We start from the raw sequence: 23254 nt of genomic DNA, 5'->3' as shown, positions 1-23254 counted from the left end.
AAACTTTAAATTATGTAATGTTAAAAACATACTAAAACATTTTTACTTTCACTTTACAATTGCATTGTGGCAACCTCTCCTTAAGATTTGATCTGTAGCACTTATTTCTATTTTATGAAGTATTTTATTTGTTATATAATTTTATAATTTTTTAAAAAAAAATTAGCCTGCATAGCCGAGTGGTTAGCACTTAGGGCTCCTAACACAGCCGTTCTTTTTTTTTTTTATAACTTAATCTTTTTTGATTTTTAAAAATACGAAATAAAATGCTTTTGAAGAAAGAAGTTTGTTTTGAAAGAAAGAAAGTTGTTTTGTTTTTCATTTTAAAAAATTCAAAAAAAAAAGCAAGCTGATGATTTGAGCATGCCATGCGGTGACCTTAACTTTTTTTAGTAAGGAGATTAAAAAAATATGTTTTTATTAAGAACATAATTGAAAGTTTTAATTTTATATTTAAAATAAACCATTATATTAATTTTACAATTTTTAAAAATAATAAAAAGTTAAAAAATTCTAATATTAAGGTAATAAGAAAATTTAAAGTTTTACAGCTATTTTACCATGCCCCCATTAAACATTCTAAACCGAGTGTGCAACAATGACAGATAAACATCAAAATAGTATTATACTCTATATAATATTGGAAGAGTTAACTCCAACGCTTTTAACAATTAATGCACGAGGAATTGTAGGTAAGGCTTTTGTATTTCTTATTTAACTTTTATGAATTTATGAAATATTTTTGAATCTTCTATTTTCATTATCATAAATGTTTATAACAATAAATTTTTGTTATAACAATACTTTGTTATAACAATACTTTGTTATAACAATACTTTGTTATAACAATACTTTGTTATAACAATACTTTGTTATAACAATACTTTGTTATAACAATACTTTGTTATAACAATACTTTGTTATAACAATACTTTGTTATAACAATACTTTGTTATAACAATACTTTGTTATAACAATACTTTGTTATAACAATACTTTGTGATAACAATACTTTGTTATAACAATACTTTGTTATAAAAATACTTTGTTATAACAATACTTTGTTATAACAATACTTTGTTATAACAATACTTTGTTATAACAATACTTTGTTATAACAATACTTTGTTATAACAATACTTTGTTATAACAATACTTTGTTATAACAATACTTTGTTATAACAATACTTTGTTATAACAATACTTTGTTATAACAATACTTTGTTATAACAATACTTTGTTATAACAATACTTTGTTATAACAATACTTTGTTATAACAATACTTTGTTATAACAATACTTTGTTATAACAATACTTTGTTATAACAATACTTTGTGATAACAATACTTTGTTATAACAATACTTTGTTATAAAAATACTTTGTTATAACAATACTTTGTTATAACAATACTTTGTTATAACAATACTTTCTTATAACAATACTTTCTTATAACAATACTTTCTTATAACAATACTTTGTTATTTTCATTTTAGTGCCACAGCTTATCACATATTGTAGTTTTTAATTTCTAATTTATCTTTATCTTTAAAACTGGTTTAGGAAAAATTTAATATTTTTTCATATGATTGTGTTTGATTGCTTTAAATTGTATATGAATGGTTTAATTGCTTTAAATTGTATTTAATTTTCAATTTGATTGTATGTTTTTGATATTTAGCCAATAAAATTGTAGCGATCCCAGCAACAATTGCTGCTGCATCGCCCTTATCTGTAACTGGTAAATAAAGAACATGTAGGTTTTATAATTAAGTATGAAACTAAAATATCATTCACCTATTTTTATTGTTCCTTTTTTTATTTTTAGGTTTATTTTATTAATATTAATAAGGGCCCACATCCTATAGTGCACACAATATATGGGCCCATAATAAGGGAAAAGGTTTCCCCTCATTTCATTAAAGAGGAAGGGATTACCCTTACTGAAAGTGAAGTGGAAGGAGTTTGAGTGGGCAGGGGAAAATAACTACATCTACAAATAGAAGATGTAGTTAAGTATTTTAGTTTAATATGTATATTTTTATTCATAATTTTTGTTAAATTTTGTTTGCAAATAAATAAATTTGTAAAAAAATAACAATTTTGTTTCTATTCTTTTTAATATTAAGTTATGTTTAAAAACCTTTTTTATAAACATGTTTCTACAGTAAACACCATCAAAACTTTAGTCAGCAGAACATGTAAAATATTAAAATTATAATATTTTGTATATTCTGGTGATTTGCAGCTGTGATGATGGTTATGATTCTCCATGTCAAAATTTTATTGTCAGTTAAGATTTTGTTAATACTTCAAATTGCAGTTAATAATTTTCATAATAATAATTGAAATTATAATCAAATTATAAATTGAATTAATAGTTGGGGGTATCTAATAAGTATTTACAATAAATTTGTAAAACAACTTGAAAATCAATTTTTTACTGTGTATGTTCTTTATCGATGTGTCTTTATCTGTTCATGAAGATATTGATGTTTTTATTAAAAAAAAATTTTATTTTTTGTAAAAATAAAAATTTTATATTCTTTTTTTATAATTTTTTTTGTTTATTTCAATAATTTTACCTTTATTATCTCATGATGGTATTTTTCATGTTTAACTGCAAATATTATGTATTACAAACATTTAAAATTAAGTTTTTTTTTATTTCTTCAGTTCTATTTTTATATTTTTACCAACTATCACAAAGTTTACTTTGTCTACTTGTAAAATATGGTTTTAACTTAAAGGTAACAAATTAAAGTTAACTTTAATTATTTACCTATTTTATCATAATTTTTTTTCTTTTTCATTAAGGATATATCTTTCAATGCTTTTTCAGCATATTGCAGATCAAACAGAGGGCCCACATCTCACAATGCCCAAATTTAGGGCAAAAGATCAACCTCCCCTCTCTTTTTTTTATTATTATCAATAGGGAGTGTGGATCCTGTAAAAAGTAAATTATGAGTTAGTTAATCTACCAATTGTTAATTGATGATGCAGATGGAGTTAAATTTTTTTTGTAAATAAATTTTTTTTTAATATATATTGTTTGTTATTATGTATAAATAAATTGATTTCCAGTTAATACATGTGGTGTATTTTTTCCTTTTTTTAATTCAATTACGTTTTTTAGATTAATTAAGATGACGTGTTTGTTCAATAGACATAATTGAAAACTATTGAAAATTGTTATGTTTTGTTAATTTGTTAATGTATAAATAAAAATATCTTTTGTTTTATAAAGCTCTATTAGGCATATTTTTGAAACCACAATCAGTAATGATTTGTATCTATGTTAACTATACAAATATCTAAACTTTGTAAATTATTAAAAATTATATCAAATTTTACAGATTTACTTTTGTTTAAAAATTTCGTTGCGACAATACCTCCTTAAACAAAAGATATTTTTATTTACACATTATTGAGGAAGATAAATCTAAGAAGTTTTTACACATGACTACTCCAACCGTGTTAACCTTTAAGTATACTGAAATGAAAAGAATTTTAGTAAATTTTAGTATTAAGTGTTCTATTTAAGTCTGAAACTAAAATATTAATTAAGATATTGCCAATAAAGTTAAATTTAGTAGCTTAAATGAAAAAGAACTTTTAAATATTTCCCATAAAAAAAAAAAAAAAATGGACCCCTGCATTTTTTTGATGCAATATTCTTAAAGAATAGAGCAATAATAAATTAGTAAAAACACTCATCTATTTTTTTCTTTGACAGGTTGTTTCTACTTCTGTAGGTTCATCAGGTAGAATGTCTAAAAATCAAAATTTAAATTTTTTCATATTTAGAAATGATCTGATGAACCTATATAAGGAGAATTAGCCTGTCGAAGAAAAAATTAGAGAAGTACTTTTACTAATTTATATATATATATATATATATATATATATATATATATATATATATATATATATATATATATATATATATATATATACATGCGGTAGTGGTGTAGTGGTAAGAGTGCTTGCTTTGTAAGCGAGAGGTTCGGAGTTCGACTCCCACCACGTCCCTGGAAGAACCGCGCTCAACTTAGTTTCTCCGCGCAGCAGTCTTGCTCAGCAAGGTTCGTGTTTTGGAGTTAAAGAGTTGAGAGAGGGTTGCACCACGAATAACAACTAAAAAATAAAAAAATAATAAAAAAAAATGAGTAGCCTCCTCATAGCCACTGTAGTGGCCCCCCTCGGGCCTTGGGGAGGTGAATAATCTAAAAAAAAATATAAATATATATATGTATATATATATATATATTAAATACTATATTTAAATACACACACACACACACACACACACACACACACACACACACACACACACACACACACACACAAACACACACACAGATATATGTATTATATATATATATATATATATATATATATATATATATATATATATATATATATATATATATATATATATATATATATATATATAGATAGATAGATATAGATATAGATATATATATATATAGATAGATATAGATAGATATAGATAGATAGATATAAAATCAAACTTAGATCAGCAATCTGATATCATACTAAAAATGATGATTTACTTAATCAAACTGCTTTGTAGAGAACAAAAAAAAAAGGTTACATTTGGATGAAAATTTAGAATTGAAAAAAAAAATTTATTCATCCTACAATATTCGAATATCGAATTTGATGCTGCTGCTCCTGCTGCCATTACTTATTTGTTCATGTTTAGACAGAACTCACGGCAGCCACTAAATTTGAATTAATGGTGAAAGAGAGTTGCAACACTTTTTGTATAAGAAAATGTGCCGGCAAATATCAATATCATAACTTATGTAAACTTCAAAATATCTAATGTTAAAATATATATCAAGTATTACATTTATACTTTTACTTTAAAATAGCATTTATTTGCCATTTTATAAAGTCTTTTGTTTATTAAATAGTGTTATAAATTGGCAGATTAAGTCTTTTCCGATTTTCTAAAACACAAAATAAAACATTTTTAAAGTTTTATTGATGTTACATACATAACATATATAATGATATTGTATACTATAACAAACAAGAGTTTTTAAAAAACATAAAATTTTAATAAATATCAAAACAGCAATAGAAAGTATTTGCACATATATTGCGATAGAGATATTTAAGCTATTAAAGTAATTAGTTAAGTCTGCACATTTATTCTTGTCTTGATAAGAAGCTAAAACTCTGATTGCTTGGATGGGGCATTGAGCTTGAAAAGGATATCACTTCTGCATACAGCATACTCAGTGGCTGGTGAACTCATAAAAATGAAACAGAATGTTTGGATTTAGTTTTCAAATGAAACAGAATATTTGGATTTAGTTTTCAAATGAAACAGAATGTTTGGATTTTATTTTCAAATGAAACAGAATGTTTGGATTTAGTTTTCAAATGAAACAGAATGTTTGGATTTAGTTTTAAATGAAACAGAATGTTTGGATTTAGTTTTCAAATGAAACAGAATGTTTGGATTTCATTTTTAAATGAAACAAAATGTTTGGATTTAGTTTTCAAATGTAACAGAATGTTTGGATTTAGTTTTCAAATGAAATAGAATGTTTGGATTTAGTTTTTAAATGAAACAGAATGTTTGAATTTAGTTTTCAAATGAAACAGAATGTTTGGATTTCATTTTTAAATGAAACAGAATGTTTGGATTTCATTTTTAAATGAAACAAAATGTTTGGATTTAGTTTTAAAATGAAACAGAATGTTTGGATTTAGTTTTCAAATGAAATAGAATGTTTGGATTTAGTTTTTAAATGAAACAGAATATTTGGATTTAGTTTTCAAATGAAACAGAATGTTTGGATTTAGTTTTCAAATAAAACAGAATGTTTGGATTTCATTTTCAAATGAAACAGAATGTTTGGATTTCATTTTTAAATGAAACAGAATGTTTGGATTTCATTTTTAAATGAAACAGAATGTTTGGATTTCATTTTTAAATGAAACAGAATGTTTGGATTTCATTTTTAAATGAAACAAAATGTTTGGATTTAGTTTTCAAATGAAACAGAATGTTTGGATTTAGTTTTCAAATGAAATAGAATGTTTGGATTTAGTTTTCAAATGAAATAGAATGTTTGGATTTAGTTTTAAATGAAACAGAATGTTTGGATTTAGTTTTCAAATGAAACAGAATGTTTGGATTTAGTTTTCAAATGAAATAGAATGTTTGGATTTAGTTTTTAAATTAAATAGAATGTTTGGATTTAGTTTTCAAATGAAATAGAATGTTTGGATTTAGTTTTAAATGAAACAGAATGTTTGGATTTAGTTTTCAAATGAAACAGAATGTTTGGATTTAGTTTTTAAATGAAACAGAATGTTTGGATTTTATTTATATTTACTATTGCTAACAGCTTGATTTTTGAAAATAATAAAAAAACAATTTTTAATTTTGTAACGAATTTCGAATTTTTTATTTGGTTATTATTTGTATAGTGTTTGCGCCAACATAACCGACCACTCAACCGACCCTTATGAACAAAATGTTTTGCAATCTTTTTAGTTTAATGCAAAACTGCATTAAGTATTACAAAATTATTTACCATTAAGGGTAAACAACTATTACCATTAACAGGGTAAAAAATAAACTAACCAGTCCAGGTCTCACTGATAATTTATTTATACTTTGTTTAAAAAATGTATTTTTAAACTTTACCCCAATTTCAAAAAAATACTTCATTGAATGTAATCATATAAAGCGCTTCCTGGAAAAACGCCATTTACTAAAGTATATAAAAATGAATACCATCAGGCTGCATGTCCACAACCAGGTTCAGTTTGCAACATTTTTATATTAAAACCACTCTTTTAAACAAATTTTTATTACTTTTAATGGAAATTAACTGTCAGTTAATACAGTAAAATTTGTATTTTAATATAACAGTTTATACAGTAAAATTTGTAATAGTTAACACAGTAAAACTCGATTTACTCCGAATCACAAAAAGTAAAGATACTGTTGGCTCTCGGCAGACAATATGATATAGTTGATTAAAATTAATAAGCAAAAGCTGAAAACCTTTTTATGCATATAAAATAATAATGATTTAAGAAATAACTGAAAATCCCCAAATTTATTTTTTAAAGAATTTTTTAATGAGAAGACAAGAAGCATATTTTTCAGGATTTTTTAAATCAAATTTGAATAAGTATAATGATCTTTCATATTTTGGACATTCCACATTGAACAGACTGAACAGATAGTTATGCAAAATGTATGTTAAGAGTAAGAAGTTTTTTTTTTCTAAGGATTTGTTAAGTATTTTTGTATCATATCAGTTTTTAAGCACTAGAATAGTATCACATATGTACAAAATCACATTCAATGTTAGGAACTTCATTTCTTAACAATATATTTTTTATGTAATTTTTAAATTTTTAATGTTATAAATCAACGAAAAACCTACCTCAACAGTGTAAGATTTATCTGTAGACGAAGAATTTATTGTGTAATGTGTTTCAGAGATAATAAATTCATTACCATTATATTTCACTTTATACTTCAACTTTTTATCCCCTTTCCAATGTGGAGATTTCCAAATTATTGTAACAGAACGATCACTGTTAGTATTTGTAACTACATCTTGCACTGAACCAGGTGCTTGTATTAAAAAAAAATAAAAAACAGATAAATGATAAATAAAAATATGTAAAAGTTTATATCAACTCACAAATAATAATAATTATTCAAAGGAAAGACTCATTTAGATATAAGTACTTTAATCGACACTTTATTTAACAAATTGACATTTTTATCTGTGTGTGTGTGTGTGTGTGTGTGTGTATATATATATATATATATATATATATATATATATATATATATATATATATATATAAAAGGCTCAATTTAACAGTCGGATATCTGACATTTTCTGGCTAAAACCTCAGATTGTCCAATCAATTTACAAAGTAATCGGACATTTTGACTGACGAGAATTAAATTCTACAGAATAAAGCTTGGACAGGAATGGTGTGCGATCGAACGCTATTGCTGACCACACAAATTATTTTTTTTTTTTTACAACTTGACCATGACTGTTTAGATATTTTGATGATGATAAATATTTCAGAAATGCACTGAAAAAAGAAACGTTAAGCTAAACTTAAACCAGGAAAAAAATTAAAAAACTAAAAGAATGAACAAAATAATTCCTTACAAAAAAGATAACAAATTAAAATAAAACTAAAAAAGTTGAAATAACTTTTTTTTTACGTTTTTAATTGCTTTTGAAAAAAATTACTTTAAAACCTTTAATTACACAATCTTTTAAAACCTTTAATTACACAAAACGCTTTCACAAATTACTTCTATTGATTTTTTAATAAAGGAACAAATTTTATTTAAATTATTGAAAAGAAAAAAATATTTTTTAGTTGTATAAACATTTCTTTTAAAATGTTTCAAAAAAAATTGCAAAAATCTTTTTAAAATCACAATTTTTAATCATTTCATGCTTTAATTAGTAAGCCATGTTAAAAAAAAGCAACTTGTAAACAATTCTTTGTAAAAATAGAAACAAAAAATAAATAAATATATAAAGCAATTAAATCATTGTAATTTAACTTATTCATAATTTAAAGTAACTTAAAAAAATAATCTTATAAAAGATTTTTAAGAAAGACATTGAAAAGATTGTTTCAAACTTTTAAATTTATCATAAAAAATACAACATATGTGTATTATACGCATTATGTGTAAATTAAATATAACATTTAATTTACACATAATGCGTTTATTTTAAACAATCATTATAATTAATTTTTGATTTTATTTAAAGCCTTCGCATAAAATAAAAACTTTAAAAAAGATAAATGATTAAAAGTTATTCTTAACATAATGATGCTTTTTATTGCATTTAAATTGTTAAAAAATCAAAACAGCCGTTGTCAAATTGTAAACAAAAAAATTAATAAGCGTTGTCAGTTACAAAGTGAAAATTTAAGTCTATCTAAAAAACATACAAAATTAAATTGAAAATATTTTATTAAAAAACAAAAATCTGTGATGAAATATTCTAAATAATAAGGAAAGAAACTACAATTTCACTAGAATAACGTTAAATAAACTGAATAACATGACGAAGATTTCGATTGCATAACTCGGTTCTGTAAAACCATAAAAATTATACTTTAAAAACTTGATCGGACATTTTGTCCCGGACCATTTAAAAAATTATATTGAGCCCTCTATATATATATATATATATATATATATATATATATATATATATATATATATATATATATATATATATATATATATATATATATATATATATATATATATATATATATACACACATATTGTAAATATTATATTGCTAAAGTATATTATATTTTTCTAACATTTTGTTGCTAAAATATATTGTATTACTTCTATAATATAGTTTTTTTTTGTAGAATTCTATTGGTAAAATATAGTGTTTTTTTTTGTAATACTCCATTGCCAAAATATATTGCATTTCTGTAATATTTTATTACAAAAATATAGTTTTTTTGTAATATTTTATTGCTAAAATATACTTTTTTTTATGGATTGTTAAAAAAAAAGAATACAGAAGACAAATAACTGGTCAGGTCATTCAAAATAAAGAATGGTATTTTAACATATTTAAAATATGGTGACAATAAATTGCTTTAATATATTTTACTTTTATCAAATCTAAATTTGATTTTAGCAGGAGTAACCTAAGTAAAATAACTAACAAATGTATTACATGACATTTATTTCACTACTACTTTACATCCCAATAATTTCTTGTATGAAAAGTTAAAGCAACAATAACCATATGAATTACTATGAATTTATATGAATTAATATGAATTACTACTTTATATCCAAATTATTCCTTAGGCAAAAAGTGAATGCAACAATAACAATATTTATGCGATCCAATTAACATTATTACTGCATGAAGCCATTCAAGAAGTTCATTATGTTTAGATTAAGAGTTAATTTCAATTAAATTGTAAACAATTCATTTTTATATTCAAATAATCCCAAATGAGTGCATTAACAATGTAATTAAGTTATTACTATTATTTTTAAAGAACTTAGCCCCCTAACTGCAACTAGAAAAATTATTATTTTTTAAATAAAAATTGGAACAGTGTCTTTTGTTAAAAATCAGTCTAGCAGCAAATAAAGATATTAATTTTTTTCTTTTTTAAATTTTTAATATTTATAACTTGGTAATATTAAAACTTTATAACAATTCTAATATGTTTTAATAAAATTTGCAATACAATTTGCTAACTACAATTTAATTTCCTTTACCTTATTTCATTATACAAAAAAAAAAAAAAACTTGGTTTTTTAAAAATAAACAACCTCCTGGTGGCAACAGCAAACAAAATTTTTTTCTTAAAAATAAATACTTAATAGTTAATACTTAATACTTAATAGTTAATACATAATACTTAAAAATAAATACTTAATAGTTAATACATAATACTTAAAAATAAATAATTAATAGTTAGCAACTTTTAAATTCTATCACAGTTTTTTTTGATAGTTATCTTTTTGTAATTTGTTGATAGTTATCTTTTTGTAATTTGTACACCAATAGCCACAATCGGCCTGGGCATTAAGATTTGTAAGAACTCACTCATTTGTCAAGAAACTAAGTTTGAAACCACATACTCTTATGTGTTTCATTTAGCAATTAATGGATTTAAAAGTTTCCATCATAAGAAATCTCAAATTTCTAAGATGGATTCTTAGACTGAATAATTCATCCAGAGACAAATCAAATCTTTTATAGACTAAACCTAGAGCTTTTTTATGAATTCTATTTATACAATTATATGTACAATTCACTCTATCACCTTTCTTTTTGCTCTACATCACTCTCTTTCATCTCAAGACTGCACTCTTTTCAATGATATTTCTGATCAAATTGATCAAGTTCTTTCTCTTTACCCTTCAGACAATATCATTGTTGGTGGTCACCACACTGAATGGCTTGCCTTTATTTCAGGCATTAAGGCCCACAACCTTTGCCTTTCTCAATCTCCAACACAAACAGTCAACTCTCCTACTAACTTTTCGGACACTTCAAATCATTTACCTTCTCTATTCAACTTATGTCTAGTTTCTGATCCTAGTCAGTGCTCACTTTCTCCACACTATGTCCTGCTGCAATTTCAATCTAAACCATTACTTTCATATCTATCACCAAAACAATTCTCCAGAAAACAGACGTCTGTTTGCTAAAAACCATTTTTAAATGGTTTCATCTATAACAGTGTCAATTTAAAAGCAAACCTGTTGTTCCGCCTCTCTTGCATGGTTCAGAATTTGTTACCTTACCTAAAGACAAAACTGAATGGTTTACTAAGAAATTTTCATCAAACTCATCTTTTGATTTAATCACTTCCTACCTGATATAGCCAACAAACAAGTTGATCCATTGCTTCACATTCATATCACTCTAAATGTGGCTTCTAATTGTGGCTGTAACACTCTCTTAACTCTATAACTCTGAAACACGAACCTTGACAAAGGCTGTTGTGCGGAGAAACAACTTGAGCATGGTACTACCAAGGACATGGTGGGGATTGAACTTGGAACTTCTTGCTTATGAAGCAAGCAGTCAACCGCTACACCACTATTGCATTTCTAAAGCCTATAAAGTTTGGCATGCTGGTCTTCCCCAGAAACTCACTTGTTATCAGGCAACATCTCTAAGATGATTAAATCCTTCCTTACCAACCGCAGTACAAAAGTTGTCCTCTATGGACAGCACTCTTTTTTATTTTATTCTTTATAACTTATTCTTTATGATTGAAAAAGATTTCACTTCTGCTACAGCATGGGGCTCTCAGTGGCTAGTGAACTTTAACTCTGACAAAACTCATAAAATTGTTATCGCAGCAATATAGATCTTCCTATATTTATAAACAGTAATGTACTTGATGAGTCATCTACTCTTCATCTTCTAGGATTAACTTTACTTATATACTGTAATCTTTCTTGAAAACCATATATCAAACTCATTGCAAAATTAGCATCTGCTAAGGAAGCATCTCTTTATATTGTTTACCACTTTTTTACTCCGGATTCTATTCTTTATCTATACAAATCTCTAATCCGTCCTTGTTGCCATACCTGGAGCAGACCTTTGAATGATGCCCTTTCTCTTTTAGACAAGGTACAAAAACTCATTGTAAACATAGTTGGACCTGCTCTGGCAGCCAACTTTTAACCATTGTGACATTGTTGTAATGTTGCTTCTCTTTCTCTTTTCTATAAAAACTATAATGGGTGCTGCTCTAAAAGCATCTCTAGCATCTCTCGTGCCATCTACTAAAATTCATTTGAGTGTTACTTGTCACAATTAAGTCTCATCCCTTTACTGTGACTGTTTCTAAGTGCTCCAAAAATTCTTATTTGTCTAGTTTTTTTCCTCAAACATCAGTTCTTGTTTTCCTAATTCATACAATTTACAATCTTTTGAGTCATCTGTTAATCATTATCTTGCTTTAAAAACTTCATCTTTTCTCTACCAGTAACTTCCAACTCTAATAGTTGCAGCCTTATTGGAAGTGAAGATATTTAGAAAAAAAAAAAAGGTTATAAACTGAAATAGTTTAGAATTAAAAGTAGCAAAGTTTTTTATTTTTACAATGGTTCCATTTAAAAAAGTAATTCAAAAAAGTTTTATAAACCAACCTAACTATTATGATACTTATGAATAACATAAATGAAAAATGAAACCATTTAGTACATTTTATACCAATGAAGGTGGCAATCTAAGTTATTCTTTTTTTTAATGTAACTAAAACCTGGAATATTATTTTTAAGTCAATCTATTAATTGTGCTATCAAACATATCAAACATGATGAATTGTGCTATCATGTTTAATAGCACAATTAAGGACTATGCGGAGGCATACCTCTAGTCTTTTAAAAATGCAATGTCTTCCACTTTGTTTTTGTCAGTTGTCAACTGTAGAACAAGAGGAGCAAAATCAGTATTGATTTTCCAAGTGTAAATTACAATGTACAACAATTTTTAACTTTTTGAAAAAAACAAGAACCAAATTAGGTTATCTTTATTAATTCAGACGTGCTGATTCCAAATATGCAATTAGTTATGCTGTAGCACGTCACAATTTTTTGTAATAACGATTTAAAGATGTAACGTAAGATGCATTTTTCTATACATATGAATAAGTGTATGGACATGTTTATTATCACTTTTAACACAAATTGTTTACTTGTATTTAATTGTATTTAGCCTGGCGTTTAAATGCTGCATCGGGTTCATCGTGCTGCAAATTCCAGCAGTAATCTGCAAGCATGGCGGGGCTCCACTTTCCCTTGTATCTGCTTTCCATTGTGGCAATACTCTGATGAAAGCGCTCGCCATTTTTATCATATATATCTCCATTGACAGAGAAGAAGGAAAGATGGGAATGAAGAAAGTGGAGCTTCAGCGACATGTTACAACCCAGTTGTTGATAGGATGCAATTAATCTGTCTACCAAATCAGCGTAATTTGGTGCAATATGTTTTCCAAGAAATCCCTGGCACACCCGTTTGAATGCACCCCATGCTGCAAGTTCATATCGATCCATCGCTCCCGAAAACGTTTCATCCAGCATCAGTTCTCGTATTTGGGGCCCCACAAAAATGCCCTCTTTAATTTTGGCGTCACTGATTTTAGGAAATTTGGTCTGCAAATACTGAAATGCTGATTTGTCATGATCTAACGCCTTTACAAACTGTTTCATGATTCCAAGCTTGATGTGAAGATTGGGCAAGATGATCTTCTCTTTATCCACAAGAGGTTCATGAATGACGTTATGGGAACCAACCTCAAATGTTTCTCGTTGTGGCCAACATTTCCTCATATAATGTTCTGATTTCATCCTGCTATCCCATTTGCAGAGGAAACACATGTAAAACACTTAGTAAAACCAGCCTGCAATCCATTTAGTATAGCAACAACTTTCAAATCTGCACATATGGAGCATCTGTGATCTCTGTATTTAATTCTGTCCAGAATAAGTAATATACTCACATAGCTTTCCCTTAGGGTTACCGAATGTGTTATGGGAATGGAAGGCAGCACATTTCCAGGATGCAGTAATACTGCCTTAATACTATAAAGTGATGCATCAATAAACAAATTCCACATAGATGAATCGTATTGTATTCCTAGATCATCAAACAATCCACTGATGTCATTACAGAAGCAAAGTTCTTCATCCATACAGAAGCATTGCTGCAGTTCCTGTGATCGCTTTCTAAATGACAACACTCTTGCATCACCAGCCAACAGATGCCACTCCTGGAGACGTGAAGCCAGCATTTGACTCTGTTGCTTTGTTAAATACAAATCTCGAACAAGATCTTTCACGTCAGATCTTGTTATGAAGTGGGGTTTACGCTCTGTATCTTCTGGCAACTCGTAACTATCATCGTCATCAATATCCTCGTCTGAATCAGAACTGTCCGTGTTTGGGATTTCCGATGGTGGTTCAGGAACAGGGAGTTCAGCCGAATGAAGAACAGGACGAATAGCTGAAGGTAGATTCGGGTACACTATAGCTTTCTTACCCTTAGAATTGCGACCTGATATGTTAACAGAACAGAAATAGCAATCTGAGCAATGATTTTGGGGTTCATGCCACACCATTGGCACCCCAAATGTTGGTCCTCCACCAGTCCTGTTCGCCCACAACGATAGTGAACTAGCGCACCTCACACAGCATGCATGAGGCGCCCAGTTCTTATCCTGGTCGCCGACTTTGCAACCAAAGTATAGTTCATACAGTTTTTTCACATGTGGTGTCAATCTTCGTCTGCATCTCTTTAAAGTCACCACAAATGTAGCAAAAGTTGTCGGCTTGATTTTTACAAGTTCTGGGCATTTCTTGTTTCAATATACACTGTATTATATCTATATTTTACTTGGCTAACTGTAGTTTATCTAAAATAAAACAGACTTACATTTAGTCTAATACAAGGTTAAACAAATGCAAATAGGTATATGATAAAGAAATGCTAATAAATAAATCATAAACAACTGCTAATAAATATATTAAAAACCACATTGACAACTTTCATAGTGAAAATCAAAAATTTGAAAATCTGAATTTAACCAAAATTGGTGGGTCACACAACAAAACGGACATCATTTTAAAGACCATGCTAATAATAAAAAAAAGAGGGAGATTCCATATAAAAACATCCAGGGTATGCAATCCTAAGTCTCAGATTTTTCTGATTTTTACACCACTCAAAGAGTTTAAATTATCTAAAGTTATGAACACCCACAAAATTTCATTATTTAATTCAAACTGGTTTTTAAAGATACAACTATTTTAATTTAACAAAAATCCACCATTTAAAAAAATAGTTTTGGCCTTTGTTTCTATTATGTGTGCATTGGAAAGCTGAAATTAAGTATACTTACATATTTTTAGATATTTTCCTGAATAGTTTAGTTAGAGTTAATACAAAGAATTGGAGAGTGGTCTCCAACTATCCAATCATGGTCAAATTTATTACTTATAAAACATGAATTATGAAAAATCAAAGGAAAAAATAAGTTGGTATTAAGCACCTGAGAATAACTTGACAGTAATGTAACTGAAACAGTTTTGACCATACCAAGTTTATCCTTTAGTTATGGTTGATTTGTTGTTTCAAGTTGGATTTGGATGATGAAATTTGGGGATGTTAATAACTTTGCATAATTTAAAATCTTTGAGTGGTAAAAAAATCAGAAAAATCTGACACTTAGGGTTTGCATACCTTGAAAAACTGGATGTTTTCACATGGAATTGCCAATTGGGTAACAGTAAGAGGATTCTGAAAGTTCCCCAAGTTTTTAAAAACTGGTACCACAGGCGCCATATTCCAGCAGGCAGGAAAATAAAATTCAATTAAGCACTTGTTAAAGAGTTTAGATAATATTAAAGAAAGTTTAAATATTAAAAAAATTTGCTTATAAAACTAAATAGTTTCTTCAATAATAATATTCCATCCTTAAAACTATTTGTTTTTAAATTTATCTATTGCTTATGTCACGGATCCCTAGATAATTTAATTGCTATGTAACCATGTAAAAAAAAATGACTTAGCTAATGTTGTAACTTGTAAATGATATTAATATAAGACTTTGTTTTTCTAAAAAAATATACAATTAAACTCTATCTTTGGAAAAAAAAAATTGATTATTTGAAATAAAACCATGCTATCAGAATAGCAAAAGTTGAATTTTCCTTAAACAAAAGTATTTACCAATTTATTGGAAATTAAAGGTAACAATGTTGTAAAATGTTATTAAAAAAAAACATTTTCATGAAAACAGTTTTTTTTAAAATAACATTAAACACTGAAAGCATGAAAGTTATTTTAAACGATTAAATAAAAAAAATAATGTGATTCAAATGTTTTGTATGAACACAAATAATATGGCCAAACACTTTAATATCTCAAGCATAATTCTGATATTATATTTATTTGGATCTTAAGTAATGCACATGTGCACATGTTTTTCAATGAAAACAACTATAAAAATTTTAGTTTTAAAACTCTTGAAATGGTAGTAGGCAAATTTTTATTTAAAACTTGGTATATAAGTATATATATAAGTGTGTGTGTGATATATTTTTTTAAAAGTAACTATAAAATAATAAAATTACTCTTACTATCATAAAATAGCTCAATTGAAAACTTGTTCAAAAGCTATTAGCTGTTGAAAATAATCAAAAAATTTTTTTACTTAAATCGTGTTTTATCAAGAACCGTATTAGATATTGATTATAAAAACATGCTTTTTTCATATATGCATACAAAATCAAATTTCAATAAAATCTGAGATGGTATATGAGGAACCTCATAAAATTTCACTTCATTTGGCATAGAATGACCAAAAACCCAATTTTTTGAAAATAAAAATCTATTACATAATACTTGATTAATTGATAAGGAAAGTTTTTCCTATTCTGCATTTTGTTTTTTAACAAACCTGTTGATAATTCTTAAGTGGTATAATATTAGTGTGATCAGGGTGGCCACATAAAACTTTTATTAAAAAAAAGAAGATACTAGAGGATTTTAGAGGAGATTTTGGATCTACTTTAGAGGATTTTTTTTGCATAACTACAAAAGTTTAAATAAACATAGAGGATTTTGAAGGATTTTTTTTTTTTACTATTCTTGGTTTAACGTCTATGTTTCCACACTTGTGTGGTTTGAACAAGCTTTAATAATGCCATTTTTATGTTAAATGCCATGGGTTTACTAAAGCAATTTTAATCAGCTCAATAGTAGTTTTTTCTATAGAGGCATGTTTAATATTTCTTGAATTTGAAAAGTAATTTTAATCTTCATTTTTCTCCTCACTCAATTGCATTTTCGATTTATGAATAAGTAATTGTTAATATTTTTGATGAGAAGATTTGACATAAGATAACAAACTCTTTTTAGACTTTTTTTTTTTTTACCGCTGCCCAAATTTTTTTCGTAGAATAGGCCCTGCTCTTTAATATTGGAAAAATGTGAGGTTCAAAGGTTTTTCATTTCATATAGTCACAAATTAATCGCTGAGAAATGAGACTTTAAATGTCAAGATTTTCAACAAAAAGCATTTTGTTTTTGGTGAATCTTTGCTCAACAGCAACCTGACAATGAGATAAAACCAAAACTATTTCGGAAGCTGACCAAAGAGATTTATAGCTGGGATCTGAACCAATGTGCTTCCAAAGAAATGAGTCCAAATGATCTTCAGATTCTATAAATTCATTCAATTTTTTTAGCATTACTTCTTTATCAAAAGGGGCAACACTGTGACATAAAATGTAACTGCATTTTGTTTTTCCACACATGAAATTTCGAGAAATTTGAACAGAATAATTTTCTTTTTGAATCTGAAGCACAGTACAAATATTTAAATTTTAAAACTTCTAATGACCATATTACCTCTGCATTAAATGTCTGGTCTCTTGACATCATATCAATCAAATTTGCTTGCTTTTGATTTGCTTCCTGTTTAGGTGGATTAGTTACTTCAGAAATGAAGTAACTAACCCATCTGTAGCTTTTTAAAAAAACTTGCCTTACTGCTATCAGATGTTTTTTCCCTTTAGCATGCTGTTTTATAACTTCTCCACCCCTTTTTGCAATGCTTAAGGACTTGAACAAACTTTACAAAATGCATTTGTTTCATTATTTTTCTCTCTCTGCAACATTTAAACTTATCTTTAATGAGCTACAAGTCTTGAAATTTACTTTTATATTCAGGCATTATTTCTACTTTTCTAAACAATATAAATAATTTATACATTAAACAAATAATAATTTTTTTCATAGACATAACAGAAAACAACATTCAAATCATTTTCTACACTGAAAATTTGCTAAACTCTATAGTATTCAATAAGAATATGCAAAGATTTTAAAAAATACAACTACTGTAATTAATTTAAAAATCTGCAAAACAACAACTACTATATTTCATACAGTAAAAAAAATTTGTGAACCTGAAAAAAGAAAGAGAAGTTAAAGAGGAGATTTGATCACATTTTATACTTTTTACAGGATTTTGAAGGAGATTTTTGAAAAAAGAAGACTTCAGACATTTTATACTTTTTACAGGATGATAAAGGATTTTGGAGAAGATTTTTGAAAAAAGAAGACTTTAGACAATTTTAAAAGAGCTGTGGTCACCCTGGTGATACATGGTTATTTTTTTAAAAGCATATGAAATTTATGAAACAGATTTGAGTATGCTTATGCAAAAAAATTTAAGAGGATTAAAAAAATGCTTTACCTTACAAAAACAAGTGATTTTTGTAAGCAAGAATAAAAATTTACCTCTGTTATACATACAGATTTTTCTCTTATACATATGAATTTTTGTTTTGAAACACAATAACTTAATTAAATGGTTTTCATGCATCAAACAAGTACCTTCTAGAATTTTGGTATAGATTTGTGCTCAAAAATATGCATTATTTAGAATAAAACTAAATAATATGCTTATAATAGAATTATTTTTTAACAAAATTAGAACCTATTTATTAACAACGTTATAACACCCCAATTGTCTAGGTCAATAGTGTAAAGTTTGCATTCTAAAAATAGATTTCTTTTCAGTAGAGTAAGGAATTGTGGGATTGATATTCGAACAAATACTGTACAGAAACAATAAAAATTTTTAAAAACGCAAGCCGTTGCATGATTAATATTTGTACAAACAAATAATTTGACGTTGTTAAAACGATATGCTGTTAAACCAAAAATTGTCTGTGGTCAAATAAAAATGTAAATTTAATTATGTAGTGTTTGATTGTTTTTGAAATATGTACTAAAAGCATATTTTTTTGCCATGCATTCAACAGCTTAAAATTAAAATCAGATTTTGTAAATAAATGCATTTATTTTATTAATTTAATGAATGATTGAATGAATAAATAAACTAATGTATGTTATATAATTTAATAAATTAAGTATTTACTAATATGGTTTGTCTGCACAAGCACAAACAGTTACCCTCATCAGGCCTTGTTATGAGATTTTGTTGCATAACGGTAAAAGCGTAATGTGAGTAAATGTAACTTTACTTAATAAACATATTTACATTGTTAAAACTCCTGCATTAAATTTAATTTGAAATTAAAAATCGTCATAAGTCTTTATAAAATATTTATAAAATTTAACAATATTGCTATATAAAAAAAAAAGATAAATAAAATCTAAATATGCTGTTTAAAAAAAAAAAATTCCTTACTTTAAAAAACTTAATCATATTTAAACTTATACAATTTTTTTCTAAAAACATTTGTTCTATGTTTATTTTATTTAAATAAGGGGGCACTTTTTTATGGTTGGATTTCTTAACGGCATACTACTCATAAACTAGTTAATCATTTCTAATTGAGGTTCATTCTATGATCAATTCAAAAAATCAATGATAAACAACAAACTTTTGTTAAAAAGCAATTTCAAAAATTAAAAAATCATCTTTTCATAAATTTTTTTTTTAAATTTACTAAAAAATTATCTAAAATATTTTAATAAATCTAATAGTTTTGCCTACAGGCTTGATTATGGTTTATCCTAAAAATCATTTATATACAGCTTTTTTTCAACATCTTCACTTCCAACAAGGCTGCAAGCAACCACTTTTAGAGTTAGAAATTACTGGAAGAGAAAATATGAAAATTATAGAGCAAAGTAACGATTAACAGATGACTAAAAAGATTGCAAATGATATGAATCAGGAAGACAAGATGAAGTAAGCAAATTCCAAAGGACTGATGTTCAAGGAAAAAAACTAGATGAATTAGAATTTTTGGAGCACTTAGGAACAGTCACAGTAAAAGGATGAGACTTAATTGAATGATGAAAAACACAAGAATGAATTTTAGTAGATGGCACAAGAGACACTAGCTCTTTAGAGCAGTGCCCATTATAGTATTTATAGAAAAGAGAAAGAGAAGCAACATTACGACAATGTGATAATGGTTGGAGGTTGGCTGCAAGACCGGGTCTAACTATGTTTACAATGCATTTTTGCACCTTGTATAAAAGAGAAAGGGCATCATTGGAAGATTTGCCTCAGATATGGCAACAGTATTCCATACAAGGGCGCATTTGAGATTTATAGAGAAGAATAGAATCCTGCAAAGTAAGAGGCAAACACGATAAAGAGATGCAACCTTAGCAGATGCTAATTTTGCAATTGATTTAAGTTTTTATTTTTTATTTTTAGTCTGATTCACTTCCAACAAGGCTTCAAGCAACCACTATTAAGAGTTCCAAAGGGTCGAAGTGCGGGAAAAAAAAACTAGAAGAATTTGGAGCATGCAGGAACAGATACAGTAAAAGAATGAGAATGCTGAATGACAAGTCAAGCAAGAATGAGTTTTAGTTGATGGAACTAGAAATAACTCCTTTGAGCAGCAACCATGGTAGTATTTCAAGCTCAAATTCCCCCTTCAAGCAATCAGAGTGATGGCTTATCAAGAGAAGAATAAGTGGTAGTATAATCAGCAAACAATGCTACCTTAGATGTGAGAATTTCTGGAAGATTGTTAATGTAAATTAAAAAAAGTATAGGGCCAAGGATAGAAACTTGAGAAACCCCTGAAGTTACAGGATATGAATAAAAGTGCTGTCCATCGAGGACAACTTTTATACTACAAATGGTAAGGAAAAATTCAATAATCTTAAAGATGTTACCCAATACACCATAAGAAGAGAGCTTATGGAGAAGACCAGCATGCCAACTTTCATCAAAAGCTTTAGAAATGTCAAAAGCAATATCCTTCGCCTCTCTACATCAACCTAATGCATGATAAAATCTATCAGTTATTAACGTTAACAAATCAGCAGTAGAATGAGATTGACATCAATATTAATCATCAAAAAGTAAGTTATAAGATTCAAGATGAGAAAATAAGTATTTGTTAATTAAAGACTCAAAAACCTTGCTTATGATAGAAAGAAACTGACAGGACAGTAGTTACACGAGTCAGATCGCTCTCCAGAGCTTTTGATAATAAGGATAACAGATGCTGCTTTCCAGCAGGCTGGAAAGCAAGACTTTGATTTTCAACTATATGAGGTAGAACGCGACTAATGGAATCAAGAGATGATATTGCTGAAAAGTTCTTAGCTAACAATTTAGCTTTGTTTTTAGGTGAGGTGACAAAATCTGAACCTTACAAGAGAGGTAGAATAATAGATTTACCCTTGTTATAAATACTGTTAAAGATTTTCCAGAAGTCACAAGAGCCTAGTTTTTGAGATATACGAGATTTAGAGACCTGAGAATAGCAGACTTTTGCATTAGACAAAACCTTTTTACAGCAGTAGTAAACAGACGTCTGTTTTCTGGAGAATTGTTTTACTGATAGACATGAAAGTAATGGTTTTGATTGGAAATGGAAGCAGCAAAATGAGAGGAAAACCATGGAAAGAGTGAGGCTTGAATGGCCTGGAATTGTCGTGAGGGAATAAAAGATTCCATGCCAGCCTGAATCCACGAAGTTATGTAAGTAGCATATTTTTTTAGCAGGAAGACAAAAGATTTTTACCTAAGGGCCATCACAAAGAAAATCACAGAAAGAGTCGCAGTCAGCTTTAAAGTAGTTGTAAGAGGTAAAATAATAGGGGGATTCAGATGATGAAGAAGAATGAGATAATAGTTTTAGAGAGATCAAACCAGGATCAGAAGCACCTAAGGGTGAATGTGGAGAAATGAGCACTGACTAGGATCAGAAACAAGACATAAGTCGAGTAGAGAAGGTAAATGATTCAGATTGTTTGGAAAACGAGTTAGAAAGTTGACTATTTGTGTTGAAGATTGAGAAACGCAAAAGTTGTGGCCCTTAACACCTGCAGACTCACTGACACTAGAACCAAGCCATTCAGTGTGATGAGTATTTTGAAGGATAAAAAGAAAGAGCTTGGTCAATTTGATCAGAAATAACATTTGATCAGAATAACATAGAGTGCAGTCGTAAGATGAAGGAGAGCGATATAGAACAAAGAGAAAGGCAATAGAGTGAAGTGGTGCTAAACAAAAGCACATGAAAAAATAGTCTTAAGATTCAAACCTAGTTTCCCGACAAATGGATCAATTCTTATGAATGTAGATTATGCTAAGCATGTGATATTGGAGTCTTTACAAAATAAAGGAAGATAGTTATCAACACTAAGGATCTCATGTTGAGACAGAGAAACTCAAATTAGTCTCACAAAGAGCAAGTAGGTCTGGTAAACTTTTCAAGGGATAAGACTCAACAGAAGAAAAGGTACTTCAAAGACCACAAATATAAGTAAATGATAGATTTAGAGAACTTGGTGATGACGATGGTTTTTTGTGTTTTATAGTTTTTGGTACTTTAGTCATTTTTAAATTTGTTAAAGAAGTTGAGTTATAGTCCAAGCAATTGCCTTATTGCTATCAATAAACCCTAAGCCGTAACAAAGGGCTCCAAATGTGGCCTTGACAATGCATACCAAAAGTACAAACAGGGGCACCATCCATGTGCAACATGGCCCTGTTATTACTCGGATATTTCAAAGCTGTTGATGGAATCAGCTTCTCTGAGAGCTACCATAGAGTTCGGGAAACCTGATTAGCCAGCCGGCCTCAGAACCATAAAACTGAGTTTTAGAGCTGTACCCTCATTAGGAGATAATAGAATGAAGTGAAAAAGAATTTTCTTTAACATAGTTTGGA

The 23254-nt window shown here is 27.7% G+C and overlaps 1 protein-coding gene across 1 annotated transcript in view; it reads right to left on the bottom strand.

Annotated features, from left to right (window-relative positions):
- LOC100208387 (ephrin type-B receptor 1-B-like) overlaps nucleotides 1-23254 on the bottom strand; it is a gene marked incomplete at its 5' end in the record, with an annotated part of 88047 nt that overhangs the window by 50967 nt on the left and 13826 nt on the right. The window contains 1 exon segment of the mRNA NM_001309653.1: nucleotides 7448-7641. Within this exon segment, the coding sequence (NP_001296582.1) occupies nucleotides 7448-7641 (194 nt within the window).

This window comes from Hydra vulgaris, chromosome 06 (assembly GCF_038396675.1).
Source record: "Hydra vulgaris chromosome 06, alternate assembly HydraT2T_AEP".
Taxonomy (NCBI): Eukaryota; Metazoa; Cnidaria; class Hydrozoa; order Anthoathecata; family Hydridae; genus Hydra; species Hydra vulgaris.
This window is presented reverse-complemented; position numbering and strand designations above follow the sequence as displayed.